The 25,107-nt window shown below is 36.5% G+C and overlaps 1 protein-coding gene across 1 annotated transcript in view; it reads left to right on the top strand.

Annotated features, from left to right (window-relative positions):
- LOC308697012 (fibrocystin-L-like) overlaps positions 1 to 25,107 on the top strand; it is a gene marked incomplete at its 5' end in the record, with an annotated part of 69,391 nt that overhangs the window by 9,048 nt on the left and 35,236 nt on the right. The window contains 25 exons of the mRNA XM_081376036.1: positions 164 to 322; positions 444 to 565; positions 684 to 844; positions 940 to 1,106; positions 1,925 to 2,060; positions 2,309 to 2,463; positions 2,983 to 3,105; positions 4,940 to 5,045; positions 5,134 to 5,241; positions 8,156 to 8,317; positions 8,566 to 8,687; positions 9,056 to 9,188; positions 10,416 to 10,608; positions 10,768 to 10,910; positions 11,087 to 11,191; positions 12,571 to 12,759; positions 13,855 to 14,025; positions 14,170 to 14,381; positions 15,248 to 16,223; positions 17,439 to 17,687; positions 18,578 to 18,731; positions 18,983 to 19,153; positions 21,426 to 21,582; positions 21,765 to 21,921; positions 22,011 to 22,220. Of these exons, the coding sequence (XP_081232162.1) occupies positions 164 to 322; positions 444 to 565; positions 684 to 844; positions 940 to 1,106; positions 1,925 to 2,060; positions 2,309 to 2,463; positions 2,983 to 3,105; positions 4,940 to 5,045; positions 5,134 to 5,241; positions 8,156 to 8,317; positions 8,566 to 8,687; positions 9,056 to 9,188; positions 10,416 to 10,608; positions 10,768 to 10,910; positions 11,087 to 11,191; positions 12,571 to 12,759; positions 13,855 to 14,025; positions 14,170 to 14,381; positions 15,248 to 16,223; positions 17,439 to 17,687; positions 18,578 to 18,731; positions 18,983 to 19,153; positions 21,426 to 21,582; positions 21,765 to 21,921; positions 22,011 to 22,220 (4,741 nt within the window). The remainder of the gene's footprint in view (positions 1 to 163; positions 323 to 443; positions 566 to 683; positions 845 to 939; positions 1,107 to 1,924; positions 2,061 to 2,308; positions 2,464 to 2,982; positions 3,106 to 4,939; positions 5,046 to 5,133; positions 5,242 to 8,155; positions 8,318 to 8,565; positions 8,688 to 9,055; positions 9,189 to 10,415; positions 10,609 to 10,767; positions 10,911 to 11,086; positions 11,192 to 12,570; positions 12,760 to 13,854; positions 14,026 to 14,169; positions 14,382 to 15,247; positions 16,224 to 17,438; positions 17,688 to 18,577; positions 18,732 to 18,982; positions 19,154 to 21,425; positions 21,583 to 21,764; positions 21,922 to 22,010; positions 22,221 to 25,107) is intronic.

Raw genomic sequence — 25,107 nt, 5'->3', positions numbered from 1 at the left:
TTTCTTGCAGAGGACATGCCTACCTATTTTAAATCAAGTCTATTCAAGTTAGCTTTGCAAATGTTTGACAAATGCTAGACAGAATTCTAACATGATAAACATCAGTTTGATTAAAAACATCACCTTTTTGTCCAACTTTGAGAGCTTTTTCCTTGTCAAACAGTTTTCAGGTGATCTAAGCCGCAGAGGGGTCCGGGTCACTGATTCGGAGGCTTTCTGTGGCCGTTGGTCTCTGAAGAATCCAGAGATTCTCTTCAATGCTAGTGACATCACAGCATCTGGAGCAATCTACAGCCCAATACTGCTACAAACATACAGCACTGTAAGCTCCACTAAACACTTCAGTATCTCATCCTTACTAATGGATTTTTCTCAGCATGGAAATAAACTTTTCAAAGATTAATATATAAATTTATATATGTATATATATTTTTTCTTTGTAGCTCTGTTTGGCCTACAAAGGGCATCTGGTGAATGAACTGGGAATAATGTTCAGTTACATGACTGCAAATACTTACCGGGAAGGGAACATACGCATCTCTGTGCAGTTTGACTCAACGGATGAGTAAGTTTAATCTACTGAACATAAATAGTAACCTGATGTCTTTCCTTTCCTTTTTATCGCAAAAATGTAATAACAAAATCAATTCATGTGAGGATAACATTGATATTGTCATTCTCAGGTGGAACTACAAGTGTGTGGATCTCCTGAGCGCTATACAGACAAACTACATAGGCTCCAACTACAAACTTCTTCAGTTCAGTGTGTATGGAGTGGCAAACTCTGTTTATTTCATAGATGCTGTTCACCTTGGACGTGCAATGACTGCTTTGGATTCTAATGGTGAATAGGAATAAGTTTAAAATAAATTTGACATTTTATTTTATTTTAGAGTGGTCTTTTAAAATGTAATGTTCTATTATCTCTCTCGACTTCAGTTATAATCCACAGGAGAAGGCCTCCTGCTCTGGCCAGTTCAGGACTTTTCTTTTCAAACATAACTGTGAGCAAACAAGCAAATGCTTCACAAGTCAGCTATGAGATCACCGCGACACCTTACAACTGTGGCTTTGGTGTCCCACTGTTTGAAATAGGCTTTCTGAAGGTAAGTTAGAGTAAAATGGAAGGGAAGTGCTGGAACTTCCAGATTTCTCTGATGTGACAGATGACAACAGAATATTTGCATGTCATATGTCTTTGACGTTTGAGTTCATTGCTATATCTCTGAATTGTTTCCTGCAGATTGTGTGCACATAACTGCATAGTTAAAGGGATAGTTCACAGAAAAACGAAATTCTGTCATCAATTACTCACCCTTGTGTTGTTTCAACCCCGTAAGACTTTTGCTCATCTTCAGAGCTTTTCTGTCCCTCCACTTAAAGTCTATTCACCCAACATTCTAATGCTTCAAAACATTCATAAAGAGATCATGATACCAATCCAAACGAATCAAGTGGTTTAATCCAAGTCTTCTGAAGAGACACGTTTGCTTTATATGATGAATTTAATTAAATTATTTTTAATCACATTTAAACATTGATCAGCGAACAATGTTTACAGCATTGTAATTTGGTAAACAGAAGCTCAAGTTCATTCTTGTGTGTCACTCAGCACGTTTGAGCTTCTGCAAGAAACAATGAGATTCTCGTGCGTCAAGCAAGTACGATTAAACTCTATGTATGTTCGCTTGTGCTAATAAAAGCTTAATTTAAATCTGTTCATATAAAGCAATCGTGTCTCTTCAGAAGATTTGAATTAAATCACTTGATTGAATTTAGGGGGAACAGACTTTCAGTGGAGGGACATAAATCTCTCAGATTTCATTAAAATGTCTTTGTATTCCAAAAATGAACAAAAGTCTTATGGGCTTGGAGGTGATTTATCCCATGTTCTCAATCTTCATTCTTCATTTATGTCCAACAGAAGATGCCAAACAGCACAGGAGACCTACTGATTCAAAGCCAAGGGAATGCCACTGTCACTATTATGCGCCCTCAGAAAGCCAGTCCCCCTCTTACAGGAACCTTTAACGTTGAGTTCCTAGCCCGGCGTGTTGAAGGTAAGCATATTGGCTGTGGGTTTTTCTGTTACTTTGTTGTGTAGCTGCTGGAAATAACTAAATAATTGAATACATGGAATTTCCTATGGTTTCACAGCAGATTCTTGATGTCGGACACTGTTAATCATGTTGCAGTCCCGAAAATTAATTTATTAGAATAGCGAACTAGCGAACTATTTCTACATAAACCACAATCTTCTAAGAGGTTATCTGGGTTTTCATTTGGTATTTGCATTGTGTGTTCTCAGGCCTGGCAGTAGACATCAGCGCTGCGGACCTGCAGTATGCCCTGCAGGGGATCCCAGAGCTCGGCCAGCTGCAGGTGCAGCGATCTGGAGACTGTAGAGGCTACAGCTGGAACATACAGTGGCTCACCATCCCTGGAAATCAGCCTCTGTTAAAGGCAAGAAAGAGTTCAGAGTGCTATTACAATAAAATGAACTGGGGTTTGCAAGACGGCAGGGGAAGTGCTCATGAGAAATGCTAAAAATGCTGGTTAAAAAAAAAATGTGATGTGCTAAATTTTAAAATCAAATGTGTACAATTCATTTAAATATATAACATAACTTAAAGTCAACATGGAAAGGTGTATGCAACCCCATTATTCCTTCTGCAAAGTGAAAAAGATATTCAATGAAAAAATAAAATAGGGCCAGTCTTGAGTGTATCCAGTGGGTACAAATATCTTAAGCAGAACAACTGTTTAAAAAATGTATACCGGTAATAAGAAGAAATGATTGAGCACCAAATCAGCAAATCAGAATGATTTCTGAAGGATGTGCAGCCTTGGTGAGCATAAGAGACTTTGAAAAACCATTATATTAAAAAAAAAACTTTCCAACCCAAAATGTATATCTTAATTGACTCAAACTTTCCATTTCACACCAGGCTGAATACATTTTTTTTTGATAATGTTAACCAGATCAATGCTTCTAATGTGGTTGGTGTGAACCCTTCATTGACGTCACGTGAGATCGAGCAAGGAGGCCTCTTCAAACAGAGAATTATGGGAGACTTTCTGCGCGTGCCTACAAATAAACCACAGGTGCGTTTCTTACTCACTGCTTTTGCTGCAATAATGTTTGTCCTAAATACATTGTTCATATACTGTATATGCAGCTTGCTTTTAAAGGCTCTTCCTCATGTTACCTGATGCAGTGTAGTGTACAGATTTCAATAGCGCTACATAGTGGGTCAGGTGCAGGGCCTGTCCGGTTGTTACTCTGTTTGAATATGTTCTAGGTTTTTGCATGTTGAGAGGATTATGGCTGAACAGAAAGGTTCATTTGTATTATTACAAAAGGACAGTTGTGCATTCTTTATAGTTTGAATGTGCATGATCCTATTAATATTTTATTCTAGAAGTTCTCAAGAATGCATTACATACAAGTTTACTGGTAAAAGAAGTAAACATTAAAGGGATAGTTCACTTTGAAATTAAATTTTGGTATGTTTTAGCTTACCTCAAGGGCATCCAAGATGTAGGTGTCTTTTTTTCCGCAGTAGTTTCAATTTTGATATTTTTAGGTCAAACCGTTCTTGTCTGTCAGTCATTTAATGCAGGTCTATGGTTACTGTCTCAAAGAGCATGCACAGAGTCCAAATTAAAACAATTCCCCGTAGTCCAAATTAAACAATTCCCCATCGTAAGTACACATTGATGGCCTAAGACACGAAACGAGCGGTTTGTGTGAGAAAACGAACAGTATTAAAGGAGAACTCCCTGTTTTCGGGTGAAGTCCAAAGTAGTCGATTGCCGAGTTCACCCGCATAGGTTTAGTTACCTATGATCACGCGAGTGAACTCGGCAATCGACTACTTTGGACTTCACCCGAAAACAGGATGTAAACAAAGGTATTTGCGCTGGCTTAAATAACATCAATTTTATACATTTCTTTCACATCTACTGCAGTCAGATCCACTCGTGTTCACTCAGAAGGAATCACTCACATTTTCTGGGCACTTGTAATGACACATCAAGGATGTTAAGAGGCTAAAAGCAGGTTTAGTACTTGCCCTATTGAAGTCAACAGGGTGCAAATTTTTAAAATAGAATAACTGTAGGCAACACCGATTTTTGTCGTTGTTCTCTGTATTGACAGCACTCCAAATGTACAAAAAAATTAGCTCAATGTTAAAATTGACCGGAGTTCTCCTTTAATATCTTTGTTACCTCTTGAACACAACCACGTTCAAGTGATCTGAGCGCGCGGGCGGGTATAGATATGTACACTAGATGTCGCCTTGGCTACGGTTTCGTTCCAATGAACTGCAGTAGCCAAGGCGACATCTAGTGTATATATCTATACCCGCCCGCGCCCTCAGATCACTTTGACGCGGCTGTGTTCAAGAGGTAACAACGATATAAATACTGTTCGTTTTCTCACACAAACCGCTCGTTTCGTGTCTTAGGCCATCAATGTGTACTTACGATGGGGAATTGTTTAATTTGGACTCCGGGAATTGTTTTAATTTGGACTCTGTGCATGCTCTTTGAGACAGTGACCATAGACCTGCATTATATGACTGACAGACAAGAACGGTTTGACCTAAAAATATCAAAATTGAAACTACTGCGGAAAAAAAGACACCTACATCTTGGATGCCCTTGTGGTAAGCTAAAACATACCAAAATTTAATTTCAAAGTGAACTATCCCTTTAATATTATTTTTACATTAATGTACTGTAAATGTTTTTTTTATTTTCTATTTTAGTACTGTGTTGGGTCTCCTCTTAATATAAATGTAAACTTAAGTCCAGTGTAATATCTGGGTCCTGAAGCAAAACCAGTTGAGAAACTTTGGTTTAGGATGTCTAATGACAGAAATGTACATTTGTATATTTGTATATACAGTTTATTTGTGTGCTTATCTTTAAGGTGGAAGTTTTCATTAATGGTATTCCATCACGGTGCTCAGGGGACTGTGGTTTTACCTGGAGTGAGCCGAAGACCCCAACAGTGACCGGGATCTCGCCTACAGAAGGTAAAGAAGAGTAAATGATCAAGTCTCGCATAAAAGCTTTCATCTCCATTCATAATGGTTTATATTACTGATATAACTTGTCTTTCAGGATCAAGCAGTCTGGGAACAGTTCTTACCATAACTGGATCTGGTTTTGATGGTGGAAACGTCACTGTAAAGATTGGAGAAGTGGAATGCTCTGTTCTACAGCTTACCAGTAAGTCAAAACTCAGTAATGTCACAAAATCTTTTTTTTTTTGCGCTGCTCTGTTCTACAGCTTACCAGTAAGTCAAAACTCAGTTATGTCACAAAATCTTTTTTTTGCGTGCACACACCCAAAGTGCCGCATTTCAAACAGCACACAAACACAGAATTGTCTCCTTTTCACGTCTCCTTGGGCTTGAATGGATACATACACAAAAAATAGTGTCAAAATACTAGGGTTGCCCCCTAATAGTCGACTAAACATTAATCGTTGAGAAGAGGCTTAGTTGAGAAAAATTTTATCAGTCGGTTAGTCGCAGAAAAAAAACAGGAAGTAGCGAAGTTGCGCAATTCGTGAGGGACAGATCGTTAACAGGTCCTTGTGGTAATTACAGCATGTTGGGCAGGAACATTCGCCTATTATCCATCTGTACCGGTTATATTCAGTTGCATTCTGTTTTGGCGGTTTCATTGTGGTTTTGTTCTGTTTTCCCTGTTTGCCTGTTTGACCTAGTTTCCCAGTGTGTTTGATTTATGACCCTGTTCACCTGTTGTCTCATTAGTTATCTCATTAGCTCTTTTGTTTGCTGTGTGTATTTAAATAGTATTTTGATTATTTCCAATTAATTTCTTGAGCAACCTGTGACACCATTGACCTTAAATATGGCTTATCATTTGAAACTTGTAAGTAGTAGCGACTTTACTTGGCTGCTCGCTCCAACGTTAACCTTGATAAATGTGCGCTATTATTAGAAGTGTTTGTGCGGAGTGTGGAAGCTAAAGGATTAGCGCGCTTACTGCATGACATGGAGGTTCCGACACGATCACTTAAGTAATTAAATTAAGGCTGATGGCTTAAATGGACGATTACTAGTCAACTAGAAAAATCTTTAGTGGGGGCAGCCCTACAAAATACCCGTCTCTGCCAGTATTCTTGTAAATGGTTGCTTATGTCTTAAAGGGGTGGTTCGGGATTTTTGACATCGGACCTCATTTTTAAGTCAGCCTGGTTGTTATTCATCAGTGGAGACATTTTTAAAAAAAAATTATCCAGTCCTTATATTTGGATAGTTAGCCGATGCTAGGCTAGCGCGAGTCAAGGGTAGATGTTAGCAGCCATTCAAAACCGTTTTACCCACTCCACAGTGCACCAAACGCAAATCAATTATAACACTAGACTATCGATGCAAATGTACGTTGAGAGAATAATGTTAGAAATCAAACTTATCTTTCATCTCAATGATCCCAAAGGAACTAGTTTCTCAGCAGCTGCGGAATTTTACTTTGCTCCAGTTAGTAATGCGGCAAAAAGTAAACACAGAAAAGAAGCGCACTACAGCGTGTGCAGTACATGTGTGTACCGGCTCACTCGGTTGCCTAGGTAATCAATATCACTCCGCTGCTGCTGTAGACAAGGCTTATGATTACAGGGAACAAATTATAACTAATGCAATGTGATGAAAGGTAAGTTTGATTTCTAACATTATTCTCTCAACGGACATTTGCATCGATAGTCTAGTGTTATAATTGATTTGCGTTTGGTGCACTGTGGAGTGGGTAAAACGTTTTTTTATGGCTGGCTAACATCTACCCTTGACTCGCGCTAGCCTAGCATCGGCTAACTATCCAAATATAAGGACTGGATAATTTTTTTGAAAAAATGTCTCCACTGATGAATAACAACCAGGCTGACTTAAAAATGAGGTCCGATGTCAAAAATCCCGAACCACCCCTTTAAGCAGTGTTCGGGGTAACACATTACAAGTACGTGAGTTACGTTATCAGATTACGTTTTTCAAGTAACGAGTAAAGTAACACATTACTTTTGAATTTACAACAAATTATCTGAGTTACTTTTTCAAATAAGTAATGTAAGTTACTTGGTTTTCCCATTTATTGACGAAAACCTCTTCTGTTCCAATGTTGAGAAATCAGGAATAAGTGTAGAGGTGTTTTGTGGACTGCGTAAACATGACGGATGTTGTAGTTCTTGACTAAATGTGAGCAGGCATTTACTCATCTCACTTGCACAAAGACAGTCAGATACAGGATTCCTCAATGCATTCCTTAAACGTAAACTCATTAAATATGTTTTTAATATATGCAGTAATTAAATATATTAAAGTAATTAAATATAAATGTTACATAACACAAATATAGGCTACTTTATGTATTTAATCTCACTTTATTAACCAATGTCTTTGCTGGCATTCGATGATCCAGTGCAATAAGACAAATTATTTTAGATAAACATCACATTTGTGTTTGTGTAAATTGTTAAAGTAAGAGTGCTGAACTCTCTTTTTCTGTGTCCTATTCTTCTGTAATCCAGAAGCAGCTGAAAGTTTTTTTTTAGCTTAAACCTCTACTGTACAGACATGAATTTGCATTTCCTTCACCCTCAGGCTTATTTAATTCAGAATGAGGGGGAATTAGTTTTTTTTTTTTTTTTTTTTTTTTTTTTTAAAGCAAGCTGTCCCAGCCCAGGTGAGAAACAGTAACGCAAAAGTAACATATTACTTTGCATAAAAAGTAACTAAGCAACGCAATTAGTTACTTTTTTAGGGAGTAACACAATACTGTAAGACATTACTTTTAAAAGTAGCTTTCCCCAACACGGGTCTTAAGTGAATATAAACCGTTGAGAAAGAAAGGGATGTGTATCATTATATTGGATCCGCGCAGGTCTTAAGAGGCTTATAGAGGCATTCAAGCTTTAAAAATAATGCATAACACCATACAAGTGGATCAAATGACTTGTACACTATATTCCAAGTCTTCCAAAGTCATACTATAGCTTTGCATGAGAAAAGGAACAATTTAAATCATTATTCATAAAAAAGTTTAGGTAAGTACATTTTTACTGAACTTTTTTTAAAATACTATTCAAGCAAACTTCTGATCAAATGATTTATTTGTGTTTCAGATACTTCTATAACCTGCCAGGTCGGTCCTGCAAGTGCAGGTGTACAGCCATTCTCTCTGAGTTTCTCTGTGTTGGGAAATGCCCGATACCAAAGTAACAACAGCTTGTTCACACACCTGTTAGGAGTGACTTCCATAAACCCCACAACAGGAAGTGTAGCAGGTACATGTAGCATTGCAATTATCTACATACAGTAGAGTAGAGTGTAAAATAAATATATTCTAGTATATAGACTAGTACCACTAGTAAAATGCTTCTATTTCATATTTTGAAAATGAGATATTTTGTTAATTAAAAATTATATCAGCAGAACAATTTTAATGACAAGTTGAACTGACACATTACTTTCAAAATAGTATTTGTTGTGTCCAAAACCTGCTTACCTATGCTTTTTTTGTATGACTTTAAAGGAGGTACGATTCTGACAGTGTCAGGCTATGGATTCAGTAATGATACCGCAGTCACCATTGGCACTCAGCCATGTGACATTATAGACGTGGAACTTTTCCAGCTGAGATGCATAGTTCCGGCTGTAAGTGAAGAGCTTGATTTCCCATGAAGATTAAAGTATTAACAGACCTCCTAAGGGCAAATTCACTAAAAAAGTTGCACCACTTTAAATGGAATTTCATTTTTTAAAATGTGCATCCTCATGCCCCACAACTTGGCACTCAGAGCTGACTTGAAAGATGTGAAATTGTCACATGTGAATTGCATTTGATATATGGAATTTTCATCTTTCCTTTGGTAAATCCGATACTGAAACAAGACAGCACATCCAAATAAATATCATAGTGGGCACAATGCAATGTACTTGCTTTCAAAAAAATAAACCTTATGCTGTACAATACTGAATCCATGGAATTTTTATACATGAATCTTGTGTATGACATCAATCAGGGGTCAGAAGGTGAACAGACAGTAACACTGACCACGGCAGAGATGACAGCAATATCAAATGGCTCTTTCACGTACAGCAGCACTCTGACGGCCTTAATCACATCTGTGAGCCCACAAACTACAACAGTATTCGGTAAGATATTAATATTTATAAATTTGGTAGACTCTTTTACCCAATTCAGGGTAGATATATTTACCAGTCCATTTATTCCCTGGGAATTTAACCTATGACCTTAAAACATTAAAGAAGCTGGGCCCTTTTCATTAGACATTACATTAGACCCAGACCGTGACTCTGACAACCCTGAATTGCTTTAGATGTTCAAATATGTTTTTCAATACCTATTCATCTTGTCAAAATTGGTGCCCTATAGTTGGCCTCATTCTATGTTTGCAAACAGTCAACAACTGATTGTGTTCCGATCTGAGATTAGCGCTGTAATCCGATACTCCACATGTTCCCTTGCCTTTATTCACAAGAATGTTGAGTAGTAAATAAGAATAGTCAAGCTTTCAGTTAATTTCATACAAAGATTTAATCCCTTCAACATACAACTTGTAATAGTGCATCATCTATGTGTCTCTTAAAGTCACCAGTCAAATCCAGTCTGATTAGGCATTGGGCATGCCATAGTGATAAGTGTACGTCTAAAATGAACTTTTGCTACACCTACTAATACAAGTTTACTGGCCATTAAGCTGCTATGAAAATGTAAATGGTAACACTTTATTTTACAGTGTTCTTATCACTATCGTAACTACATGTAACATATGTAACAAGTATAAATGATGCATAAAGCTTTTTTACAGGGTTATATATATATATATATATATATATATATATATATATATATATATATATATATATATATATATATATATATATATATATATATATATATACTGCTTCCATATTCAAATAAACACTGGTTAGCATCTGTTCTTAGAGAGACATGATAATAGATGAAAGTCAACAGAATCACATTCAAGTGTCTCTTTCCGTCCCATTGTTCTGATCTGCTTTTTCATCTTGGTTACAGCAGTAAACCCCCAATAGGCCTCCAGACAAACTTCAGCTGAAAGGTTTTTTTTTTCAGCTCTTTTGTGCATGCCAGATAATTCCACTGGGTTTAGCTAATGTCACGCAATCAGAAAAGCCGGTTTGTCTGCAGTGAAGGACAATCAACAATGTGATGTTTCTTAAAAGGATCTGTCAACAACACTGCAATCTGCTCTAAACACTCAAATAATCACACTAACAACAGTTTTGTATCTGACTTCCTCATTGCTCTCACCCCTCACAATCTTACAAGAACAGCGATTAATTTTACCCTGTTTTCACTGATCTTTTTTGATAAAGGGCACAGGATTCTCACCATCTTGGGCACAAATTTTGGGGCGCAGGCTAATGGCAGCTCTGTTTTGATTGGTGAAGCTGAGTGTGAATTGCTGCAGTGGACCAATGAAAACATCACCTGCCTGTTACCCACACTTCCCCCAGCTATGTACAATGTCCGTGTGAGAGTCGGAAACCAAGGTTACACCTTAACCAGGTCTCATATCACTTACTATACTCAATATTTATATGTAAATATCATGCTTCAACTGTAGAATGGAATTGTGCATCAACGGGAATTATGCATTTACAATGACATTTAATCCAAAGTGAAGCTTTTTATAGTGAATAAATGTTTTTTATTTTTTTTGTGCAGCACTGGCGTTAATACCACCATAAAGTATGTTCTAGAGGTCACGAGTTTTTCTCCATCTATGGGGTCTTTGTATGGCGGAACCACCGTCACTATCACTGGCTCCGGGTTCAGCCCTGTCACAGCAGACAATAATGTCACTCTAGGTAAGACAAGACTACAATGAACCAAAAAAAAATATATACATTTTTTAAACATTCCCCATGCTTAAAACTACCGTGAAAATACTTTGATTTACTCTTTGATCTTTAACAGTGTATTACTGAAACCAATCGTTTCCAGATCATTTAGTACTGTAGTCACAGTTGTGTGTTTCGTACAGGAGACACACAATGCCGAGTGACAGCCGTTTCAGATCATCAGCTTGAGTGTGTGACCCAGTCTAGAGATAAAACACTCACCGTGACGAACCAAGGTTTCCACCCCGGTAATATCTCTTTACTTTAATCTCTTTTTCTGTCACGCACAAAATACCTGAATATATCAGAGACAGTGAAACAATGGCTGTCAGCACATTGACACAGACTTATCAAATGCACTAGAGCTGCCAGCAAAAACAAACAAACATGATATTCCATAGCACTGATTGAGCGGGATAATTTCTTTTTCTTTTTTTTTTCTTGTTAAGCTATATTTAGCCCCACACAGTATCCACACTGGCAGAATTCAGTGAAATCCTTTGTAGTTTTCCTGAAGAATTCACAAAGCATCATATTAGCAGTTGTGCTGATATGTTTCTGTTACCAATTTGACTATTACGGAGAATCCCCCAACAATCAGTGCCAAAAATATGAAAAGTACACAAATTCTGTGTGTGCTTACTCACATTCATAGTTCTTAAATAGTTCTTAAATATTAACATTTGTGAACTTATTTTAAATTGTTATGATTTCTTTACATTTTAGTTACTTTTTTAAATTATATTTTCATTTTCATTGCTTACTCACATTCATAGTTCTTAAAGTCATGAAAAATCTGCAATATCAAGGATTTTTTTTAAGTGTGATAACCAGTTCTGGACAAGTCATTATTGTTAGGTAAAAATGAAAATATAATTTAAAAAAGTAACTAAAATGTAAAGAAATCATAACAATTTAAAATAAGTTCACAAATGTTAATATTATTAAATGTACATTCACTAATCTTTGTTAATGCTAGTTAATAAAAATACAATTGATTTTTGTTCATGTTAGTTCACAGTGCATTGTTAACAGATACAACTTTTGATTTTAAAAGAGCTTTAGTATAGTAAATATTGAAGTAAACATTAATAAATGCTGTAGTATTATTTATTGTTCATCATGTTAATGTATAGTATTTAAGTAATTCTAACACATGAGACCTTATTGTAAAGTGTTACAGAAAAATAAATGATGGAAATTAATACAATTTTAAAATGCAATGGAAAATGCTGGAGATTAAAATCTTAATTTAATGGAAAAATTATAGAAATGGATAAAATCTCAAAATATCAGAAAAGGGATGAAAACAAATATTAAAGTAATGGAAATCTCATTGAAATAAAATATTATAAGGTCATGAAAATTTTTAACAAGGAAATTAACAAAAGCTTAAGTAATGGAAATCATGGAGATTTGTACAGTCAAAATAAGTGTTATAATTATGCAATGTAAAGTTTTTTTTTATTTTTATATAAATATAGAAATTACCTTTTTTGGGTGTAAACTATAAAATAATTTATCTAGTCTGGAAAATTTCCCTATATATTGTCATAAAATATGCTTGTGTGACTACATGTGGTTGTTTGCCCACTTGCATACAGTTAATAACATCATATGTGTTCAGTGTACGGTCAGGGTTACGCCTGGAGTCCCTCTGGGATAATAGCCTCAGTGGGGGACACAGTGGTTTGGCGTTGGGACGCACCAGCTTTTGTGGTCGGTCTGAGCTACAGGGTCTTCAGTGTGTCCAGTCCCAGCAGCACAGACTATGATGGCATTGCTTTCAGCAGTGGAGACACAGGAACTGCCAAAGGTACAAAAACTATTATCTTACAACCTGTGTGTTAAACCTGCTCATTCTAATTTACATTAAGCAGACAAACAACTACACATTTTCCTGAACACCATTTTGAAAACCAGTCCTTGCTTAAAATTTTTACATTTTCTAGTCTCATTCTTATAAATAGATCCTATGTAACTAGAGGAATCAAAAAACACAAATCATGAATATTAATATGTAAATATTTTTATGATTTTTATAAATATGCATTTATGCTTTTAATATCTATATTAAAAATAAATACTTTTGAAAAATACATTATTCTACAATATAAGTAGCAAGACAAGTAAAGTTTTAATTCATTTAGGATTTGTTATGTTTATTTATTTATCAGTCTAAAGTTTTTTTCCTAAACAAATATTAGTTGCCTGAAGGCACTATCCTATTTTCTGTATAGTTACTTTGGAATAATTTGTATGGTGAAAGTATCTATACTAATACATTTGAATTGAATTGAATTGAATTGAATGAATAATTTGCAATTCTACACTGGAAACATCATGAGTCTGGGAGATACTATTTTGAATACATAACTTCTAACTTTATAACCTGTTTCTTACTTTTACTTTTTAATGGCTGCCAGCTTGAAAGTTGACATTTTTACGAAATGTACATTATTTCATTAAGTCACACACAGTACAATATATTGACTCTGAAACTGTGTAAGTGGCTTTTGATTGTCCTGACCTTTGTGACATTAGAGACTGGTCCCCGGGGAAATGTGATTAAATACCCCTGATCCAGACAAGCATTTGCTTTGTGAGAGTGTCAGATTTCATGAAGAGTAAACCCAAGGTGTCTGCTCTCTAATTAACTATAATTACAACATAATTAATTACACACCAGTCATTGTGCATAAATAAATAAATAAATAAATAAATAAATAAAATAAACAATGTTCTGTGCTATTTTTTTAGAAAATTAGTTGAATACCTTTTGCTGTAGATGTTAAAGTTTGTATTCTGTAAAGGAACAAAGAACAATAAGAGCTGGAAGCGTGATGCCAGTTTGATTAAGGAGGAACAAAATCTGATACTGCTGTTCTTGTTGTGTCTGTTTTATTATTAGGGTTTTTCGCCTATCGTTTCACATCTCCTGGAGTTTACTACTACAGCAGCGGTTACATTGACTCTGGCAAACAGAAGACACTGCAGGGAGTGGTGACTGTTAAGCCTCTGGAGAAAAGCACTGTTGGGCTTCAGGTGTTTGTGACAGGAATACAGGCCTCTATGAATATAGGTACAATGACAACATATATTCATAAGTACCATAATTGAACTCAACATTACATTCAGAATTTCACATTTGAGCATAAGCTGGTTTTGGGTAAGGAATTGGAAGATAAAATCATCCTAATTGTCATTTGTTTCTCTCCAGTTGCAGGTCAAATTAACTCATCTGACTCTAAATGTATATCCATGTTGGACTGTTTTCAAGATCAGCTGGAATTGAATGATACCTCAGACGGTCACTACTTCAGTTTTACTTCTTGTGCCAGCCCCACTGTGTACCACATTACGCCTGACCATGGTACCACACATGACATCATCAACATCAATGGATCTGGCTTTAGCAACATTAACTGTGCAAACGAGGTGAGTTTCAGTGGTCAGCTATGGCATTAAAGGTGCTGAAATGTTTTTTTTGGAATGTCCCAAACACCCGACAGATGTCACTGAAATATAATGCACCAAAAAAAAAACTGCGTACCCATGCTCACGCATTCCCTCGACATAATCATAATTTGCATGCTGATATTGATAGATGCGGGCCGAGTACAGATTCTTCCATGCCTTCTCGATCTCAGAATGGATATCAGGAAGGAATGGAAGTCTCATGGGAGCTGGGGGGTTATGGTTGGAAAGAAACACTCGTCAAGTCGGCCGCAAGCGCTTCCTTCCCTCACGCGCTACCATGGCGGCTGGAGTCTGGCCGAAGCGCGTTCCATTGCCCCCAGCGGCTCAGCATTTGCAGGGCAGGGAGGCCAAGAGGGCTCAGATGACTCATCTTCCTCACCCTCTGCAGCCATCTCCTGCTCTTCCTGGCTTGTTCTCAGGATGCAGTGCAAGTTCCCTTGTGAAAGGGAACATATATTCAAAGTACAGTCTTTGAAAACAAATCTTAATATTATGTAGTGTTTATTCTCAACTTAATTCATTTTGTTTTAAGGATGTTTAGATATTGTTTCTGGAAAAACAAGTGAAAAACATTATTTTTAAACAAAAGAAGAACTTTGGAAAATTAATGAACAGAAGTTCATCAGAGATGGGTTCATCTTGAGTTACCCAATGATCTGTTTCTGTTTGCTAAAAAAATAAAAGGAAAAAAATCCATTATATACAGTTTATCATTGAATTAAATATTATGGCAATATTCACTGTAAATTCACTCACTTTTTGGCAGCATAGTAAAAAGTGGAAAAAAGTGCAAAAAAATGTCTTTATTTTTTTGCCTACCAAAGGTCAAAGTTGGAGATCGTCCATGCAGCGTTATCAACAGCACCTCCACTGAGATTAACTGCAAACTCAGTCCTGACAGCGGAGCACCAGTGGGAATCCCTTTACCCATAAGTGTCAGAATCAACAACCTTGGCACCGCCATCCTGTACATGCCGAAAGAGTATGACCGCAGATTTGTAGTTCTACCCGTGGTCGATTCTGTCTTTCCCTTGGTGGGCAGCACCACAGGCTATACTCGTCTCTTCATCTCTGGTTCTGGGTTCTCGAATGGTTCAGTTACGGTAGCAAACATTCCATGTAACGTGGTTTTCATGAACTACACCCAAGTGGTTTGCGATACCTCACCGTCTGCAGCTCGCAGGGGAAACGTTGCAGTTTTCGTCAACTCCATCTCTTCCTCATGCAGTTTTGATTGCACGTTTGAATATTCCGACTCCATTACACCGTACGTCTCCACGGTGTTCCCTAACTCGGTTAGTGGAAACGCCACCACCGTTGAGGTCACTGGCAGTGGATTTGGGAACAACTCTGCTGATCTAATGGTATCTGCGGCCAACATCCTGCTGGAAGTCACAGAAGTCACTGATAACAACATCACTGTTTTAGTTGGTGCCCTTCCCGCTGGCACACATGTCCTACAGGTGGTGGTCATGAGAAAAGGTCTTGCCACTGGAGGAGCCACCCTGACCAGCATAGCACAAGCCAGCGTCAACCCAACATCAGGCAGCATTGCTGGAGGAACTCCACTCTTGATCACAGGAAATGGCTTTGTGGCAGGAAATACAACCGTGAAGCTCGCTAACTCCCCCTGCAGGATCTTAGATGTGACTCCAGACACAGTGAGGTGCATGACACCTCCTCATGCAGAGGGACAGGTGCAGGTGAACATTAAGGTGTTTGATGTTGTGTATCCACCTCAACGTTTCAACTACTCTAGGGGACAAACTCCAAACATCACCTCTATCAGTCCTATAACAGGTACAAACGTGCATTCCATTAAAAAAAAGTATATAATTGCCACATTTACGACAAATATAATCAGTGCCATTTACTAAGGACTGCTGCAGTGATTACGTATTTTTGTAGGCCAACCCAAAAGTTAACATCACCCTTGTCCACCCTTGCACCCTGCCAGGACTTTTACGGGCTTTTCTCAAATCAAGGTAGTGACCTCTATGTTCAGGTTAGCAGTAGCATAAGCCATCAGGCAAGTGTTATTTAAAGGGTAACTATGCAGGGTTTTTTTAGCTTAATTTACCTTAACTGAACAGCTTCTGAGTCATTGGAATGGTTATATGACTTTTTTGGGTTGAAGGGTGGCTGTCTCGCTTCCCCCTAACACCTGTGATCGGAAAAAAACACCCCTGCAACTTTGGGCCTTATACAGTATGTTAGCCTTCTGTGTATCATACATACCTCAGTGGACATGGCTCCATGCATTCACCGGCTTCTTTGAAAACAAATACACTTGACCAGAGGGAGAAGATGGGAGGGGGGGGAGGGGTAACTCCTGATGTACTTACAAACTTTCTAATGCCTCGTTTTATGAGTACAGAACCTATTTGTACTACTGTAGAAGTTTGGTACAATTCCGGGAATTATTAGTGGGGTAATTTACAAGATACATCCTTTTGATTCATTAGCGCCGATTATTTAGGGCTGATATCTCTAAATAAAGCTCTAAATAAGCTCTAACTTTAATAATGTTTGACCAGGGAAAACCAGGGTCAAAATCGAGGTCATGGTGTAAAGGACACAAGGTTGAAATTACTCTGACCATCCCTTTAAGCTTTTGAATTTTCTTGTGGGTCTTTATATTAAAAACATTTTCGATGAATTTACCTGTTCAGCGAGATGTTCAATGTCTCAGACAACCTCGGTAGTCCCATTTAGCTACTTGTTAACAACCACCTTTATCAAGACAAGTACAAGCTTTAAAAAAATCACAAGAGGGTATTACTGATGTATTTTATGTTGTAGAATAAAACATGAAAATATCTTCAGATTTTGTTAACCACAGACCTTATTTCAAGCTTTTAAACAAAAGGCCATTAAAAGTAACCAGAAGTGCCAAAAAACTCGTTTACAGGTATTGGCCAACAAATATACGTCATCTCTGCAGCACTCTATTGAACTATTGGATAGAACACAACATATTGTAGTAATACTACAAACATAATCCCTTCCTCGCAGGTCCGGGTGGAACAGAGATCACCGTCTCTGGTTCTGGCTTTGGCACAGATGTAGCACTCGTCTCCTTCGAGATTGGCGGTGTGGCTTGTAGTATGACATCCATCACAGATATGCAGTTGCTGTGCACTGTTGGAGAACACGCAGGAGGAACTTTCCCAGTCATTTTTCACCATCAGGTCAAAGGTCATGCCTTGACCCAGTCTGTCTTCACCTATGAGCTGCTGCTGACAAGGGTCACACCGAATGAGGGTAATCAAAAACACTTTCTCTAGGGTAAAAGATTTGTCAATATGGACAGAATATAGCCAAAGTTTCAAACCGTGTGAAAATTTTCAGCAGACTTAGAAGGAAATGTGCCTAGTTACCTGAAAATTGCTTATTTTTTAAGCACTGTCATTATACAGAATATAGATATGAAGCCAAATCAAAACTTTTTAATAAAATACTTTTTAGCTTATTTTTTTAAAAGAAGTAATAATTCAGTAATTCAGCTTTTCGTGGCAATTTTCACCTTCTCTGACCCTTACAAATATGTAAATTCCCCTTGCTACTGTGCTAATGCATTTTTGAGAATGGCACCAAGGCTGCATTTATTTGAGCAAAAATACAATAAAAAAGTAAATATTGTAAAATATTATTAGAATTTAATATAACTATTTTCTATTTTAATATGTGTTAAAATGCATGTATGTATTTATTCCTGTGAAACATATTTTGATGATGTCAATCAAACTTAACACTTCTTGGCCACATTTATCGATCACATTTATCTGTGAACATGTTGGTTGTGTGACATTGCCTCATCATGGAAAAACAAAGCATGAATTTTCAGATGAATATCAATTGTATTTGTCCAGTGAATTCCAATCAATCAAAATTCAAAAGATGATTAGAAGCAAAAACAGATTTTCAAAACCAAAAAAAAAGTGTTTATACATTTACAAGATTATGAATCTTCTATGAAGACCATGAAGTTCATGGTACTATCATTGTTTGATTTTAGGGACACTTTTGATGGTGCCAAAACTAGATGGGAACCACTGTCACACAGTGCCTTTCCATACTTACTGTCATATTCATACAAGATAACAGATTAATAAGACACTACAGGATACCTTATTTGCTCTGTCTTGTTGTAGGAAGTTATGCCGGAGGAGCTGTTGTTGCCATTCAAGGCTCTGGATTTGACCCAAACATCACAAGAGTCCTTGTCTGTAACAGAGAGTGTAACGTGCACCTGCAGAACTCCACATCTACCCAGCTGAACTGCGAGGTCCCACCCAACAATGGCATGTATCAGTTTAAAAGCATTGCATGTGTGTCTAGAAATGTTCAGTTAGCATAACAAAGCTTAATCCATCAAATTAAGTATTTCAATGAACCCCCAGTACAAAGATTTGCAAAACATGCCAGGAATGCTTGGAACTGAAAGACGTCAGTCACTGAGAGACAATGACAAATGTAACAGCTTGGAAACAAGTCACAGATCTGATATCAGTCTGCCTGTTTGTATCTTAATGAATGCTTTTGTCTCTTGCAGGAAGTGAAGCAGAGCGGGCCTGCACTGTCATAGTGATGAATGGAGGTGACACCGTCAACCTCACGAACAGCTATACTTACAGATCCTCTCTGACACCTGTTATCACCAACGTTTCACCACGCAGAGGGGGAACCGCTGGAGGCACCAGACTCACGATTACCGGCACAGGTTTCAGGTGCAGAACACACCAGAATTACATTGTGGCTGATTGTCCTCCAGTCATGCTTGGATACAAAGTGATCATTGTTTACTGCGGCATTATTGTTTCTAAATATAGCATTTATGTGTTGTACAGCCAATAGCAGAGTTATTTTAGTATTATTTTGTATACTATTATATTTTTATTTATATTTTTTGAATTAGCTTTTAGTTTAACTTTTAGTATTTTATCTATCTATCTATCTATCTATCTATCTATCTATCTATCTATCTATCTATCTATCTATCTATCTATCTATCTATCTATCTATCTATCTATCTATCTATCTATCTATCTATCTATCTATCTATCTATCTATCTATCTATCTATCTATCTATCTATCTATCTATCTATCTATCTAAGTTTTATTTTAGTTTTTGTTATAGTAATTTAGTCCAGTTAGTAGTTCTCCAGTTAGTAATTATTCCAGTTATCCAGTTAGTAATTTTAATGCTTCAACCTAAACTTATTTCAGTTAGTTGACAAAGCAACATTAATCAGTTTAAAACAGTTTAAAAGGTTAGTTCACTCTGAAATAAGACTTTTGGTCATCTTCTGAACTCAAATTACAGTTTTTCTCGGTCACTTTGGTGCATTTCTCACATCACTATTTACATTTGCACAACAGTTAATGCAGTTCTCAAAACAATTAGTACAAACTGCAAAACCTAGTTGATAACCTGCAAAAGCGTGTCACTTGCTCAAAATGGATAGCCCATTCCTCAAAAGCAAGTATTCATGTCAATGAAAGTGTCAGTGTCATCAAAATGAAAAGTCCTGACACCATTGTTTATGAACAAGATAGTCAAATGGCTTTGTCATGTTTTTATTTTGACAGTTTACTCTGTAAATGTTTTCCAATGCAAAAAAGTCAGATCTTGGTGACACTACCTGAAAATGCTCAAGACAGTATTATATACTATTTGCACAGCCATTTGAAAAATACAGTAAAGTTACACATTACTGTATTTAGTGAGGGAACTGAGTACAAGACACTGAATATGTATGTTTCACATTTTTACTGCATATGCTCTTTGCAATTCTAATTTGTTCACAGCATTGTGCAAAAGAAAAAAATACACCATTATTTACAACAAACTTAAACTCCCTTTGGGTAGAGCTGTGCACAACTGTAAACAATATTGCAGTACATATTGGAACTGAACATACAACATACATAGTGCTGTAATCATTCATGCACATCCAGACGTTCCTCATAAGTGAAAGCTGAGATTCACCTGAGAGAAATTGTTCAATTTAGGAGAGATTTTCAGAAAAAAAAAAAGATTTAAAAAAAATGTGTAAAATTTGCTTGACAGATTTTGACAACTAGTTCAACATTTTTGTATGTAATGACTCAAGCAATAAAATGAGGACTATTAGTTTTATATGGAATGACTATTCAGCATTCACAAGTATAGTTAATTTTGACTGACATGACATAAGCAAATGATAATGTTATAAAACAGCAGAGAGTTGTATGAAAGCATTTGATGCATGTCCAAAAGCATTTGCAATTTGTTGGAAGGAATGAGAAACTGCTACTATGATGTGCACAAATGACTAAATGTTGTGGAGGTTGAACTAACTGTTGTGAAAATGTAAATAGTGATGTGAGAAATGCACCAAAGCGACTGAGAAAAACTGTTAGATATTTTTAATAAAATCTGAAATATTTCTGTCCCTCCAATGAAAGTCACCCAAAACTCTTGATGCTTCAAATCATTCATAAAGAGATCATAAAATAAATCCATATGAAATGAGCAGTTTAATCCAAGTCTTCTGAAGATATGTGATCGCTTTATATGATGAATTTTATATTATTTATAAACATTTTCCGCTTATATTATATTGTTGCTTTATTAGCGAACATACAAATTTGATAAATGGAAGCTCAAGCATGCTTGTTTGACATCCTTGAATTTTTTAAGTTTCAATTTTAGTTAACAATAATAACACTGGTCAACACAAGTCGATTTTTGTTATGTTTAAAAAAAAAAAAATTAAAACAATAATTCACCCAAAACAAAAATTCACCCATCATTTATTCACCCTCATGTCATTCCAAACCTTTAATACATAAGAGGCGTTAAGCATTATATCAGAGCAGCTATTCACAAACATTCACTTTCAGTGTTGACCAGGTGCTGTCAAGCACAAAAAGTACCATAAGTATTACAAAAGTAGACAGAACACTCTTTACATCCTCAATTTCACTGGCTTTTCTCTTCCCCATCTAACCTGTAGCTCAAATATCAATGATGTCACCGTCACAATCGCAGGGTCTGTCTGCGATGTCCAGTCAGCCAGTGAATCGCAAATCATCTGTGTGACCAACTCTCAGCGCAGATCCCAAGAAACTCAAGTGCGAGTCCAGCTGGGGAGCAGAGGAATTGCCAGAATGGTAACGTCAAACGTGACATAAATATATTTGACCTTTTTAAACAGCACAGTGACAAATTAAATTTATTTAGAATTTATTCTCATTATATATATTATTAAATAACAATCATTATAAAGTTATAAAACATTTATTGTGATTATTTACATATACACTCACTGCCAAGAATGTCTCCACTCTCTCAGAATAATGCTACCTTCTTCTACATTGACGTATGGTCATCTCCCTATACATGGGGTGGTCTCTCCCCTCCTGAGGAGGGCATGTTTGCTGTAATCACTCCTGGCCAGACCATCCTCCTGGACACCAGCACCCCGGTTCTTAAGATGCTCCTTATCCAGGGTATGCTCATTTAGACAAATACTGCCTGTATTAAACAAAGCCTTGGTCCACTTACACTCAGTTAATGTGAATGTCTCTTTCCTATTTAGGTGGGCGACTGATTTTTGATGAGGCAGATATTGAGCTGCAGGCAGAGAATATTCTGATCACAGATGGTGGAGCGCTGCAGATCGGAACAGAGCAGGCCCCCTTCCAGCACAAGGCCATAATCACACTGCATGGACACCTGCGTTCTACAGAACTTCCTGTCTATGGCACCAAGACCCTGGCTGTCAGAGAAGGGGTGTTGGATCTGCATGGTATGAAAATAAACAACACTATTCGGTTCAAATAATTGAATTCAATATAATTAAAATGTATATACAACTATTTGTTATATTAAAGATTTATAAAATAAATAAATACAATAAATTATTTTTATACATATATATATATATATATATATATATATATATATATATATATATATTATTACATGGCTTGGCTGAATTCCAATATAGAATGCGGTCTGTTATTTCTTTATAACAGACCGCTGCGAAGTATAACAGACCGTTGCCATGAAAAACAGCGCGTTGCTATGGACGCGGGACGGACTATTTTCTTTAACGGAAGCAACACAATCGTTTTTAAATCAATAACCCCTTTTTAAATCAATAATTCGCGGCAAATTATTTATTTATTTTGTAGGTAGCCATGTAATAAGCGGGATAATGTATAGTGAGCCGGTTGTTATAGTGAATAACAACCCCTTCAGGCTGATTCAAGATCCCTCCGCTTCGCGTCGGGATCCCGTTCAGCCTGTCGGGGTTGTTATTCACTATAACAACCGGCTCACTATACATTATCCCTTACATATATATAACAACATTTATTTTTAAAACACATTTAAACACAATATAGATTGATCCAAAGTGCTGTGCATAGTACAAAGCAGGTCTACACTATATAAATAAATAAATATATATATAAAAAACCCAACAACAACAACAATTACAGGTTTCCAAAAGCTAAAGAATAAAAATGTGTTTTAAGAGTAGATTTAAAAATGTCCAATGAAGGAGCAGACCTCACATGATAAGGGAGACCATTTCAAAGCTTGGTCCCAGCCACAGAAAAGGCCAGATCACCCTTTGATTTGTAGCGACACCGAGACACATTTAAGAGGAAGTGATTGGAAGATCTAAGTGCCCTAGCAGGACAATATGGCACAATAAGATCACTAATGTACCTTGGTGCACGGCCAGACAACGCCTTATATACAAACATAAGGATCTTGAAATCAACTATGAGTTTAATGGGAAGCCAGTGAAGGGATGCTAAAACAGGGGAAATATGATCCCTCTTTATAGACCCAGTCAAAAGTCTTGCAGCTGCATTCTGAACAACTTGCAATCGAGAGAGTGACGATTTAGGGAGACCAGAATAAAGAGAGTTGCAATAATCTAATTGTGATGTTACAAATGCATGAATTGCAACTTCTAAATCTTTGCTTGAAAGAAGGTTTTTCAACTTTGCAATACATCTTAGATGGAAAAAGCTTCCTCTAATAACAGCATTAATTTGATTATCAAAAAATAGTGAAGAGTCAAAGATCACTCCAAGGTTTTTGATTTGTTTGCGTACATTTGTTGAAAGAGGACCTAACTGGGCTTCCAGAGCAGGAGAGGAATTTGCAGGACAACCCAAAATTAAAACCTCTGTTTTATCTTCATTTAACCGTAGAAATTATATGTCATCCACCTCTTGATATCATTTACACATTCCAATAACACATCAAATTAAGTAGTGGTGTCAAGCCTTACTGGAATATAAAACTGAGAATCATCTGCATAACAGTGATATGAAATGTTGTATTTATGAAAAATGACGGCCAAGGGAAGCATATAAAGGGAAAACAATAAAGGTCCCAAAATGGATCCCTGGGGCACACCAAACAAAACAGGCGCAGATGATGAGGAACGATTTCCTAAATTTACAGAAAAAGTCATTTTTTCGAGGTAAGAAGCAAACCATTGTAATACAGTGCCCTTGACATCTACCATACATCCCATACACAAAAGCAATATATTTGAAATATATTTATTTCAATATATATTTTGGAATATATGCAAATATTTGAAATTGGCCCAATAAATATATTTCACACTTAACATCATATATTTTTTCTTTTTAAGGTATATTCTTTTTAAGATATATTTCAGAATATATTTCAGTGTATTTAGAATATATGCCACATATATTTTGACACTTTTGGGGACCCTTACAGAAAAAAATACATTGAAATATATTCTGAAATATAACAAAAATATATGATGTTAAGTGTGAAATATATTTATTGGGCCAATTTCAAATATTTGCATATATTACAACATATATACTGAAAATATATTTCAAATATATTTCTTTTGTGTATGGGATTCTAGCCGTTCAATAATAATGTTGTAGACAATGGTATCAAATGCAGCGCTCAGGTCCAACAAAACTAGCACAACACAAGAGCCTGAATCCAGAGCAAGCAAGATATCATTTGTATTGTAACCCTTAACAGAGCTGACTCAGTGCTATGTAATGATCTAAAACCAGATTGGAACAAGTCCAAAATATTAAAAGAATCCAAATAAGATTGGAGCTGTGAGAAAACTACTTTCTCTAAAATCTTAGAGATGAAAGGCAGTTTAGAGATCGTTTGATAGTTACTGCACATTTCTGGATCAAGTTGAGGTTTTTTCAACATAGGTTGCACAATTGCATGTTTAAAACTAGCTGGAACAACACCTTTGGCTAAAGAGCTGTTTATGATAGCGGTTACCATAGGACTAATAGTAGAAAAAACATCCTTAAAAAGAAGAGCCGGGATAATATCTAACTTAGAACCAGAACACTTCATAGTAGAGATTACATCGGCTAACTGAGTTGGAGAGACAGGTTGAAAGTTAGACAGACAACTCATAGGACAAGGCAGTTGCAAGTGACATGGTTCAGAGGAAACAATGGAGCTTCTAATCATAAATTTTTTGAGTGAAATATTTAAAAAAATCTTCATAAAGCTCTGAAGAGGCCTCAGATAAAATATTCATAGTCGGGTTTAGAATAGAGTCAGTCGTGTCAAATTGGACTTTTGGTCGCTTTGCGTTGTCAGAAATTAATTGAGAGAAAAAAATTAGATTTTGCCTTCTTTACTGTCGT

This window comes from Scardinius erythrophthalmus (genome assembly GCF_964197995.2).
Source record: "Scardinius erythrophthalmus genome assembly, chromosome: 10".
NCBI classification, from domain to species: domain Eukaryota; kingdom Metazoa; phylum Chordata; class Actinopteri; order Cypriniformes; family Leuciscidae; genus Scardinius; species Scardinius erythrophthalmus.
Note: the sequence above shows the minus strand (reverse complement) of the source record. Positions and strands in the feature narration are given on the sequence as shown.